At 36.0% G+C, this 11,088-nt stretch overlaps 2 protein-coding genes across 2 annotated transcripts; one reads left to right on the top strand and one right to left on the bottom strand.

The window, feature by feature from the left end:
* Positions 1-1,026: 1,026 nt before the first annotated feature.
* On the bottom strand, positions 1,027-4,135 carry LOC104089540 (endoglucanase 8-like). Its single transcript, XM_009594471.4, has 7 exons — positions 3,262-4,135; positions 2,687-3,094; positions 2,412-2,504; positions 2,155-2,322; positions 1,915-2,023; positions 1,671-1,828; positions 1,027-1,573 (listed from the first exon to the last, which is right to left on the bottom strand). Exons 1-7 carry the CDS (start codon positions 3,481-3,483, stop codon positions 1,250-1,252), a joined length of 1,482 nt encoding a protein of 493 aa, XP_009592766.1. The 5' UTR covers positions 3,484-4,135; the 3' UTR covers positions 1,027-1,249.
* A 4,428-nt stretch (positions 4,136-8,563) lies between these two features.
* On the top strand, positions 8,564-10,020 carry LOC138908023 (uncharacterized). Its single transcript, XM_070198653.1, has 5 exons — positions 8,564-8,957; positions 9,000-9,064; positions 9,194-9,334; positions 9,382-9,549; positions 9,664-10,020. Exons 1-5 carry the CDS (start codon positions 8,564-8,566, stop codon positions 10,018-10,020), a joined length of 1,125 nt encoding a protein of 374 aa, XP_070054754.1.
* The last annotated feature ends 1,068 nt before the right edge of the window (positions 10,021-11,088 follow it).

Raw genomic sequence — 11,088 nt, 5'->3', positions numbered from 1 at the left:
TTGACTACATCCGTTTGTGTCTCTGATTGAGAGGAATTGGACTCTTGGTTCAATAGGGAAGAGAATTTATTAGAGAGAGGGATAGAATCATCTTCCTTAATTGTAGGAGGTGAGACCGTATTTATGGTTCTAGAGGCAGGATTTCTAGAACTATTAACTATATTTATGTTTTTAAATTACTCCATTATTCCTATCTCTTAGATTTTGTTTGGTAAAAGGGGAAACCCGCAGCTGCTACAACCTCAGCCACAGCCTCTGCCCTTCGGGTGAGCACTTTGTGTGCACTAGGTAAACCTCACCCTATGTAATAGCCTACAAACCACACAGGGGATGTAAACCGCATTAGGCATGCCCTGTGTGACATGCTCAACCCAGAAGGCATTGAGGGGAGGAGGAGGGAGGGATTCGATCCCAGGTCATCCATATGAATGTGGATGACCACCATCCAAACCAACTGGGCAACCCCGAAGGGTCCTATCTCTTAGATTACTATTGTATTTTTATTTGTATAGAAGAATTCTTGAACGGAGGTTCTATAATGATGATCTAATGTTTATTTTTGCCTTAAATTTTGCTTATCTTGGTGCCTCATATATGTCGCAATGCCCTGTTTTGTTGCAATAATGAGCCTTTATGATCATTTATAATGTAGAAATTAAAAAAAATATCATTTTTAGATCTCTTATGCGTAAAAGTAAATCTCACATGGGCAAAAACAAAAGAGATAGTCATAAAACAAGCTTGTAAAGACCCACATAATAATAATAATAATAATAATAATAATAATAATAATTGTAAGTCGAATTGGGTTACATATATGCTATTAAAATAGTGATGGGACAAACATAGAAACGGTCAAGTACGAATAGCATTATGCAATAGGAATTAATTATTGTACATTTCTTCAAAATTTTGCCTTTGTATATCCATAGTAAATTCAGGTGCACGCATATGGGGTCAATAAGTCACAAAAATCGTACATTGCAACAGAGAAAACAAATACACAAAGCTGTACAAATTTCAGTCTGGAGTTGATCTTTAATTCATTGTACTACTAAAATAACAAGTGAAATAGAAAAACCAAGAGTGAAAGATCTTTGTACAGAAGATTATCAGACAATCTTTGATTCTAAGTTCTAACCACTCTTTCTGCCTGAAATGCCATATGAATATTATTTTGGCGGCCGGCGAAAGAAGATTCAATGATCTACTTCAAATTAAAGTTAGTTATTTTCACAAGTATTCAGGACTAGGGATGTGCTTTAAAATAAGCCAAGAGGCCAACAAGTGGTGCATTTACATATGTAGCTGGTTCTGACTGGGCAGAACTAAGTCTAGAATCAGAAAAATAATCTTTGATATCAGGTCCTCCAACCACTGCCCCTATATGCAAGTTGGGATTTGGGCTTTCACTTAGAAAATATGGTGTCCCTTCTTTACATCCTATCTTCTGTGGATATTGATCAATAGATGGCAATGAAGCCCCTCTATGGTGTATTCTTTGAGGGAATTTTGATCCAAATCCAACCATGTATGACATGTTCATTGGATTTTTCCCAAGAATATAATTCACCTGCAGGCATTATATATACCTACATCAGTTTAATTTCTTATAAATTTATCACATTTTCAGTGTCATTGTAATATGCAACACACAGTATATACAATACCTGGCTTCTTGCAAAACGTATTAGCATCTTTTGAGTTACATCAATGTTGCCACAGCGAATTACTCTACTCTTCATGTAGCGTGCATAGGTTAGAAGTAAAAACGACAGAGCTGTTGGATTTTGCATATTACAAATCCCCGCTTTGTACATGAGTCCACCTGCATAAAATTTGAGGATGACAACAATTAGACGCGCATCTTTCTTTTTGCTTTTTTAAGGGCGAGATATGGGGAAATAACTATACCTGGAGTGTATCTAACTGTATTGATAGGAGATTCAGGTAATACACTGCAGACAAATGTATCAGCGTAAGGAAGGAAGGGGTTTGCATTTGAAGGGTTATCAAGAACAAACTGCAAAAATATCCAGAAATGTGAAAGATATCAGATTGAATCAAAGATACAGAAAATTAATTATGTATGCGCGCAGAATAAATAAGAGCTTGATTTGGTGGAATATGTAACTAGTGAATAAATTAATTAACCTTGGAGATGAGCACATTGATACCAGCATGCTTGGCATCCCATCCAAATTCTGATAATCCACTTTCGATGTCCGATTTGAAGTTTATTATGTTTTGCTTAACGTAGTTCCAATATATAGGCTTCCTTGTAGCTTTGAGTAGCCATGCTGCAGCCCAAAGCAATTCATCCTATTTCAATTTTTTTATCCTTGTTAGGATTAAGAACTTGTTGAATTAATGTCAATACCATTTGAAGATTATTAAGCCTTCATACTTACATTGTATCCGTTGTAATTACAGTAGAATGGGCACACCCAAGGTCCTATGCTATCGTTGTAAGATCCCCTGTATTTATCCGCAAATTCAAAAACCTGAATTCGCGCAAAAACAATAGACTTATTATCACCTCAACTATTTGATAGTTGTAAAGGAAATTGCAACTCTCTGTATATAGTTATCCTATTAATTAATACTCCTTCTAGTTCCAAATATAAGTCGTTCTGGCAAATTATATTTGTTTCAAAATTTTTGATGGTTAGCAACATAAAGTTACCTGGATGGCTCGGTTAACAAGCAATTTGGAATATGCGGGATCAGAAGGCTTAAACACAACGGAGGCAGCAGCAAGAGCAGCAGCAATCTCAGCAGAAACTTCAGAACCAGGAGCTTGTGCAGTAACTGCAAAAGTAGTACGCGGCGTGTCCATATCTTCAGGCCTTTCCCAGCAATTATGATCGGCCTCTGCGTTACCTACTTGTGCAAATACTACGTTGGGAATGTTTGTGGCCTTTAAGAAATAATCTGTGGACCACCTGATTGCCTCCATGGCATGTTGTAAGTCTGATCCCATTGTATTTTTGAACTGCTCCACACTCCAAGCTAACATGGTCGTAGTAAAAGCCATTGGGAAATGGAACTTGATATTGTCACCAGCATCATAGTACCCACCTACCAAATCCACCTGAATTTTTTTCTTGTTTCTTTATATCGTTGTTGCATGTAGTTTTCAAATATATAAATTTTGTTTAAAAAACTTAAAGATTCTATGTTTGGAATATTCATGTTTGACTTTCGAAATTCGAACTGCATCAAACAAATTGGGATGGAGGGAGTATTATGTATACTTACACCCTTGTCAGCTCCATCATGAAGAGCAGAATCTTTTCTCCAAGTAGCGCGCTGGTTAGGGGGTAATTTACCAGACCTTTGTCCCTCGAAGAAGAGAATGCTCTTTGTTAAGGCATCAGCATAATTAGGATTAGGAACCTTTGCTACCACCGTTGCTGTCAAGCAGACAAATGCTGCAATTACTCGCAGCACTTGGCAAGGAGATCTTCTGCAACCAATCATTTTTCTTAATGGTCTTGTTCTAGGTACGATGTTTATTTTTTATTTGCCAGAGTATATAAATTGACAATATATATACACTTTTCCCCGGTGCACATCTTCAGTACCTAGAATATTGCTTTAATTTTCCATAAAGATAGGAAAAGTAAGCCTTGAAAGTTCATATTCATTCTTCCAGGGCAAACTTAAAATATTGATCTCTGAAGGAAATCATCTTGGGACTGGGGATGGCACAAAATGTTCAGCCAATGGAGATTACCACTTTTTGACCCCCTCAATTAGTAATATATTATTCACATCTGCATCATTTTGTACACAAATATCGGTATTACGTACGTTTGCAAAACTTTTTACCACTATTGCTACTTACGCAACTCATGCATCTTTCCTTCTTCACGTTCATTTTATTGGCAAACAGAAATATCACAACACCCCTTCAGTTTAAAGTAATATTGTTGACTACAATTGGATTTGATGGATTGCTCGTTATGCTGGTATATACTGTGTACATCAGTCTTACATATTTAAACTAATAAAGGGATGAAGGATTGCATTGTTAGGTAAAAATAATTGTAAAAAAAAAGCACAAGATTTGACTAGAACTTGAGTATTAATGATTTAGAAAGAGATTTTGTTTCTTGGAAATTGTAACCAAAAGCATAAGGAGATGTAAAACCCAAATAGCCTCCTTAATTTTCAGAACAAGTTACTTGAGATGACTAGTTATTGAAAGGTTGACCTTCAAGTTCCTTCCGATCTAAGCAGCTTTCGTCTTTCCCCAAAGCACACCAATTGGAGCACGTCAAAAGAACAGGCGTATTAGGCACTACTTCTTCATTACTCTTGAGTCTTAACAACCAATTCTAGCGCGCACACAATAACTTCGGCATTCACTTTTTCTCAAGTTAGGATGTGGACTTTATGAAAATTCAAATTCTGGGATAGTGACATCAAGCGCTGGGTTCCGAATTTAATTTTGTACGTATTTTGTGAATTTCTTAGTACAAAATACAGATTTTGGACTAAAACTATTTGGTTCGGTGAATCCGTAGTTAACCTTCTAGCCAGTGGCGGACGCACGTGGTGGCAACTGAACCCGCTTCATCAAAAAATAATACTGTGTAAATGTATAAATTAGGATTAAAGCTGCGTAAATTTTGTATAAATATTTTATTTGAACCCACTTGACAACTACTATTTTACGACTAAAATTATGTATTTCTAAGATTGAACCCGCTTGCACAAAATCCTGGGTCCACCGCTGCTTCTGGCTCCGCACACGAACTTAATTGATTATAATAGATTTTGTAAGGTTGCCGTACTTGTCATCATTCTTCATATCTCTGACTATCGATCGTTTAGAGTTGATAACATTACTAATTTAATATTTGACTTTTTCGTGACTGCTTCATCTTCATTTACCATACGCCGCTTCAGTAATGCATTAATTCTTCAGTACCCATATTAGAGTTAATTAATTATCCAACTCCTGATCCCTGAAGCAACTTCGTGTATCCCGAAAGAAATGTTTTTTGCAGCAATGCTTTCCAAACATAGATTATGAAAAGGGGAGGGCTTGATAAATGACCTCTAGTTTTATAAAATGATCTTTCATATTTTTACTCAAAAAAAGTTAAACCTCCTGTTATCTGGAGTTATTCAAGTTGTCATCTCGTATATAACCTATTTGTGTGTGTAAAGAATTGAACCTTTTTGTTTTTACTTGCCAATTCATGCAAGTATTTGTTTATTTATTTTCGTCAAAATAAGATTACCTTAATTTCTAATTGTGAGATTATTTTGGAACACGCGCGTACGAGATTATGGTAATTTGGACAGACAAATTATCAAGACTTAGGAAAGCCAATGAAATGGATAAAAGATCACAGGCTTTTCATGAGTTGAAAGTTTAATGGGCTAATTTTGAAGATAGCTGTTAGCCCAATGCCCACATCAGTCTCAACTCAGTCACAGCAAAAGTCCAGGATTTGAGAAGCAGGGCTCTCTAGAGGAGATCTTGCATTTTAAATAGGCCAAATTGCCAAGAAAATCAAGAAGTATTAAAAATTTGGACCACTGCATTAATTCGTACAACACTTACATGTGCCAAGTAGGAAATCAATAGTTCAACCTAAACTATTAACAAAACATATATTTTCAAATGATAGCTGATAATGTTCTGGCCATTACATGCTTTAATTTTATAAAATTACTTGGCCGAGCAAAAATTACAATATACACAGGTACCTGTGAAGTGATCACACGAAATATTTCGGGGTACGGCCATATGCGACTAATTGATTTTGCCGAACCTGGAAAAAGGCAAATCTAAAAAATACTGAGCGTCTAATATCGTAATGAAAGAAGGCAAGTCCACGAATGGTTACGGTGGAGTAGTAAATATTCTTTCATCATTAACTAGAGGTCTCGGGATCGAATCCTGGGTATGGATTTACATTTGTTAGGGAGAGATGTGAATCCAAATTTAGTCGGCCCCAATCAGAATATCGTACATCGAGTGAGAATTGTTTTTTAGAAAAAGACAGATCCACGTAGTTACAGGAGTCTCATCTACGATAAAAGTATGAAATTAAGGTCTCTTAGATTTGAACTGTATTTGAATAATTATTATTTATATATGTATTAACTAAAGAATAGAAGTTGAATACTTTGGAGAGTATAGAAACTTTGATATGTAACTGTAAGTCTGTAATGTTACTAGTTCTAACTGATTACCATCTTCTTTCCCTAAGTTTCTAACACTTCTTTAGCGCATGAATTTGATCGCAATTGAATTTGAAATAGTCTGACTTAGCGATGGTAAAATGTTTAAAAGAAAATAGTTAATCATTCATATTATTCATTAAAAAATGGGTTGGATAATGAATTTTTTAAAAACAGGTCAAATATGGAGAACCATATTATCCATTTAGAAAATAGATAACCAATGAATTTAACTTTTACATTTGTAAAATCTCAAATTGGGGGTTCCTCAAGTTTAGGAGACTAGGAATTCTCCCAAAAGTGATATCATATTCATGAAGCCACCATATTATCCGCCGGTTAACCCATTTTTTATCCGTATTAAATATGGGTCGAGTCGCATAATTTATCCGTTTTTTCATCACCCGTTTTCGACCTGTCCCATATCCGATCCGTCCCGCCCATTTGCCACCCCTAGTTTGATTGTACAAATTTATTTGATATTATCAACGTGTAAAACTTAAATGATAGTATTTCTTATGGTAATGAAAATTATGAATATAATTATGTCATTGGTTTGATAAAAAACTAAACGGCAAATGGCCAAATATACCCATGTACTATCAGAAAATGTTTAAATGTACCATTTGTTATACTTTGAGTCCAAATATACCTTTATCATTATACTATTGGTTCAAATATACCCTTTTCCGTTAAGTTTGTCCAAAATGGATATCTTATCCTACGTGGCACTAACATTCGATGATGTGGCATGCTTACCACCTCAGGCCCCTAACCCATTTTACCCCTCCCTTCTATTATTTTTTCACCACTAAAAATTCGTGCCCCTCCACCACTATTGCCACGATTAACGCTACCATGAAAAATATTATATTTCAAATTTTAGTCTTTTATATATGGATTAGGGGCGCTGAGGTGGCATGACATGTGGTATTCACCTCATCAAATGTAAGTGTCACGTATGATTTTATGTCCATTATGGACAAACTTAACATAAGAGGGGTGTATTTGAACCAATAATATTACGGCAGAGATATATTTGAACCCAAAATATAATAAAATATATATTTAAATTTTTTCTCACAGTAAAAGAATATATTTGTGCCTTTGTCGAAAACCAGCATCCTTCTCGGAGCACATCACATGCGCACTCAATATAGTTCTGAGCCTATATTCTCTCGGTAGTTGCAAAATATATAAGAAAGTCTGGTTTATCATCGTGACCATTTCATTGAAACCAAAGTCATTGGGTTGCCCGAGGAATCAAGACTAGTAATTAACACTGCACCAACAATTTGCTGTTTCGTGTTACCTCTAACAAACCGCTAAATGAAGCTGGGTGTTTTTAGAGGGATACATCGTTCTACAAGCTGGACCAATGAGACAACCTATGCCGATCGAAATATTAAACGTCAAAATACAAGTACAATAAGAAGATTAGACCTGCAAATTACCCTCTATCTTCCTGGGTTGAGGACCAGATGCACAAGAAAAAACTTGAACATTGGCATGTGCATAATTTTGCACAAATAACATCATTCTATTGTAACTGATACATTTTTGGCTAATTATTTTAGTGGAGTTGAAGTTAAAAATCATACGCAGTAGATCGTGATTTTTGCACCTTTTGAGCCGAGTGATTTTTCACGTAAAAATCGATGTGTTTACTTTACTGCTTATTTACTTCACGTTTAAGGAACGCAGCAAAAAACCAAGTTCTTTAGTAATTCATAAGAGTACTCAAATTAATAATTGGTACCAGAACAGGTTCTCTCATTCACACACGGCTAACACCTAGAGAGATCTTGGAAGCAAGATGAGTGCTCCACCCGAAATTAATGAAGGACAATCAACTACCAGACCACCCCTATTCAATGGAAAAATATTATAATTGGTGAAAAGCAAGAATGAAAGACTTCCTAACAACTGAACACTATGAATTATGGACCATAGTGAACCAAGGTCCATTTACTCCTACTAAACAAAATGCACAAAATGAAACAATTCTCAAGGACCCCTCTGAATTTGTGGCAGTAGATTTCAGAATGATGGAGAAAAATGCAAAGGCTGAGAAAATTCTTATCTGTGGACTTGGTCTTGATGATACAACAGAATTTCTGCGTGCTCTAATGCAAAATAGATATGTGATGCACTCCCAATTTCTCATGAAGAAACTATGAGCTCTTCTCCATAAAGGAGTCTGAGACCATCCAGGATATGATGACTAACTTCACTATAATAACCAATGAACTGAAACCACTTGAAATTGTGTTTACCTCAGAAGAGTTGGTTAACAAAGTTCTAAGAATCTTTCCAGCTTTATGGGAATCAAAAGTCACTGCAATCCAGAAAGCCAAGGATGGACAAAATCTCACTTGATGAGTTGGTTGGAAACTTAAAAACTCAAGAAATGAGAAAGATAGAACAACGCAAGGAACAACCAAAGAGGGATAAGGCCTTGGTTCTTAAGGCGTCTGAGGATGATGAATCTGACAATGATGATCCTGATCTAGCAATATTTGCCAAATTCAAGAGGTTCATGAAGAACTCCAAAAGTGCATCCAAGAGAGAAATTAGTAGTAAGTCTAAGAAGATCGACAAAGCTAACTATGATGGGTGCTACATGTGTAGCAAGCTAGATCACATGGTCAAGGACTGTCTAATGTGGGAAATTGAATGGAGGAAAGAACGAGCTGAAAAAGAAAAATGGGAGAAGATGAGAGAAAATGATTTGAACAAAGGAAAAATCCTAGGCAAAGGATTTAGTGAAGCAATGAAGTAGGCTTTCTTGGCAGCATATGAGGATAGTGGAAGTGATAAAGAAGAAGAAAAGGAGGATGAGGCTATAAGCCTCTATGCTGTAATTGATGAACATCAGGCTGTGGAGACATAGCCCCCAGTACAACTTGGAATACACATTGAAAGACCTCTTTTGTTTGATGAACACCACTATGATAAATGGAATCTACATATGAAAATATTTCTTCAGGCCACTGACTTTGACCTGTGGATAATTGTCAGTCATGGATCAATTCTCCCAACCAAAATGGATAGTGAAGGTAACAAGTGCAACAAAAGAGAAGAAAAATATGATGAGCAAGACCGTCAACTAGTTCAGAAAAATGCTAAAGTAAAGGACCCGCTTTATGGAAGCTTATCCAGAAACACTCTCCTCAGAGTGTCCCTTGCATCTCTGCTCATGATATACGGAGGACCTTAGAAGCTGACTTTGGAGATGAAGATATCGAAGTGGCATTGATGGCGATTGAAGAATCCAAAATAGATGAAGAAGTGATAGGAATGATGGATATGAGTGATTCAGAAACTGAAGATGAAACAAACGAGGTAAGTATATCTAACTTGAAAGAAAACTTTCATGCTATGTCTAAGAAACAATTGATGGCCATAATTGTGACCTTTATGAATGAAATGGATTAAATGAGTACTGAAAATGATCAGCTAATAAGCAATATTTCATGTGTCAAACTTGATATCAAAGAGCTTGAATCTGACAAAGCTAATTTAGGGGAACATGTTCTTGAACTTACTTCTAAGAATGAAAAGTCTCCTGATATACATGGTAAAGGAAAAATGAGTGATCTGCAGGATAAGTTTGAAAAGGAATTAAAAAGTGCTAAAGATAATCTTTGTGATGCTGAATGTAGAAATAAAATCCTGCAGGAAAATCTAGAAAAGGCTAATTATGAGTTCACTAGATTAAGTAAATGGCATAGATCTTCTGATGCCTTAAATTGGTTAAATGAAAATTGTAGCTATAACAAATACAGAATTGGCTACAGAAAATCTATTCCTTAGTTTGACTCAAAGTACGTAGGAATCTCTGATAATAATATGTGCACTCATTGTGGAAAGGTAGGACACTTTAGAGATACTTGTCCTGCCTTAATTCATGCTAAGTTTAGAAGCACCTTTGGTATTGCTAAAAATGTGAAGAAGGAATAGGATCCAAAGGTCAATCCTCTTGTCCATACTAAGTGGATTAAGGTCAATAAGAAAATAGCTTCTAATCCTCTCCCCTTCTGGGCAAGACGGGATCTGATTAATCCTTTTTCAAACAAAAAGGGACCCAAGCTTGTCTGGGTTCCTAAATCTAACTTGTGAATTATGGTACAAGCTAAGGTGAGATGGAACAATCAATACTGTTATCTAGATAGTGGATGCTCAAGACATATGACTAGAGAAAAGAAAAACTTCCTCTCACTGACAGCATTCCAAGGAGGGAGTGTGTCATTTGGAAATGAGAACAAAAGCAAGATAATAGGTATTGGCAAGGTTGGTAAGTCGCTCTCTCATGCTATCGAAGATGTGTATTATGTGGTAAGTCTTAAACATAATCTTCTTAGCATCTCTCAAATGTGCGACAAAGGAAATGAGGTAAAATTCAATTCCAGAATTTGTACTGTCACTAAGCTTGATACTAACGAAATTGTGTTAAAGGGTAAAAGACATAACAATGTCTACAAGATATCGATTATGTCACTTCCCCAGAGTGAGCACACATGATTGAGTGTAGTGGAAGATGATCCACTGCTATGACATAGAAGACTGGGACATGCCAGTCTCTCTTACCTCAATAAGTTGGTAGCAAAGGACTTGGTCCTTGGGCTACCTAAAGTTGAGTTCTCCTCTAATAAGGTATGTGATGCCTGCGTTAGAAGAAAACATATAAGGTCATCCTTCAAATCTAAAAAGGTTGTCAGTACTTCTAAACCTCTGGAACTCCTTCACATGGACCTATGTGGACCAATGAGAATAAGGAGCAGAAGAGGTAAAAGGTATGTGTTTGTGATTATTAGTGACTTCTCCAGGTATACCTGGACATTAATTTTAGGATCTAAAGATGAAACCTTTGATGTTTTTTTG

This window comes from Nicotiana tomentosiformis, chromosome 3 (assembly GCF_000390325.3).
Source record: "Nicotiana tomentosiformis chromosome 3, ASM39032v3, whole genome shotgun sequence".
NCBI classification, from domain to species: domain Eukaryota; kingdom Viridiplantae; phylum Streptophyta; class Magnoliopsida; order Solanales; family Solanaceae; genus Nicotiana; species Nicotiana tomentosiformis.
The sequence above is the reverse complement of the archived record's forward strand: the minus strand, read 5'-3'. Positions and strand labels throughout refer to the sequence as shown.

Excerpts from the sequence above, each read along its gene's own strand:
- LOC104089540 (XM_009594471.4), bottom strand. The coding sequence starts at position 3,483 with ATGATTGGTTGCAGAAGATCTCCTTGCCAAGTGCTGCGAGTAATTGCA. Across the intron at positions 2,505-2,686 it reads TTGTTAACCGAGCCATCCAG|GTTTTTGAATTTGCGGATAA; the intron begins GTAACTTTATGT and ends GCGCGAATTCAG. Across the intron at positions 2,323-2,411 it reads GTAATTACAACGGATACAAT|GATGAATTGCTTTGGGCTGC; the intron begins GTAAGTATGAAG and ends AAATTGAAATAG.
- LOC138908023 (XM_070198653.1), top strand. The coding sequence starts at position 8,564 with ATGGACAAAATCTCACTTGATGAGTTGGTTGGAAACTTAAAAACTCAA. Across the intron at positions 9,065-9,193 it reads AGGCTATAAGCCTCTATGCT|GCCACTGACTTTGACCTGTG; the intron begins GTAATTGATGAA and ends ATATTTCTTCAG. Across the intron at positions 9,335-9,381 it reads TAGTTCAGAAAAATGCTAAA|AGTGTCCCTTGCATCTCTGC; the intron begins GTAAAGGACCCG and ends CACTCTCCTCAG.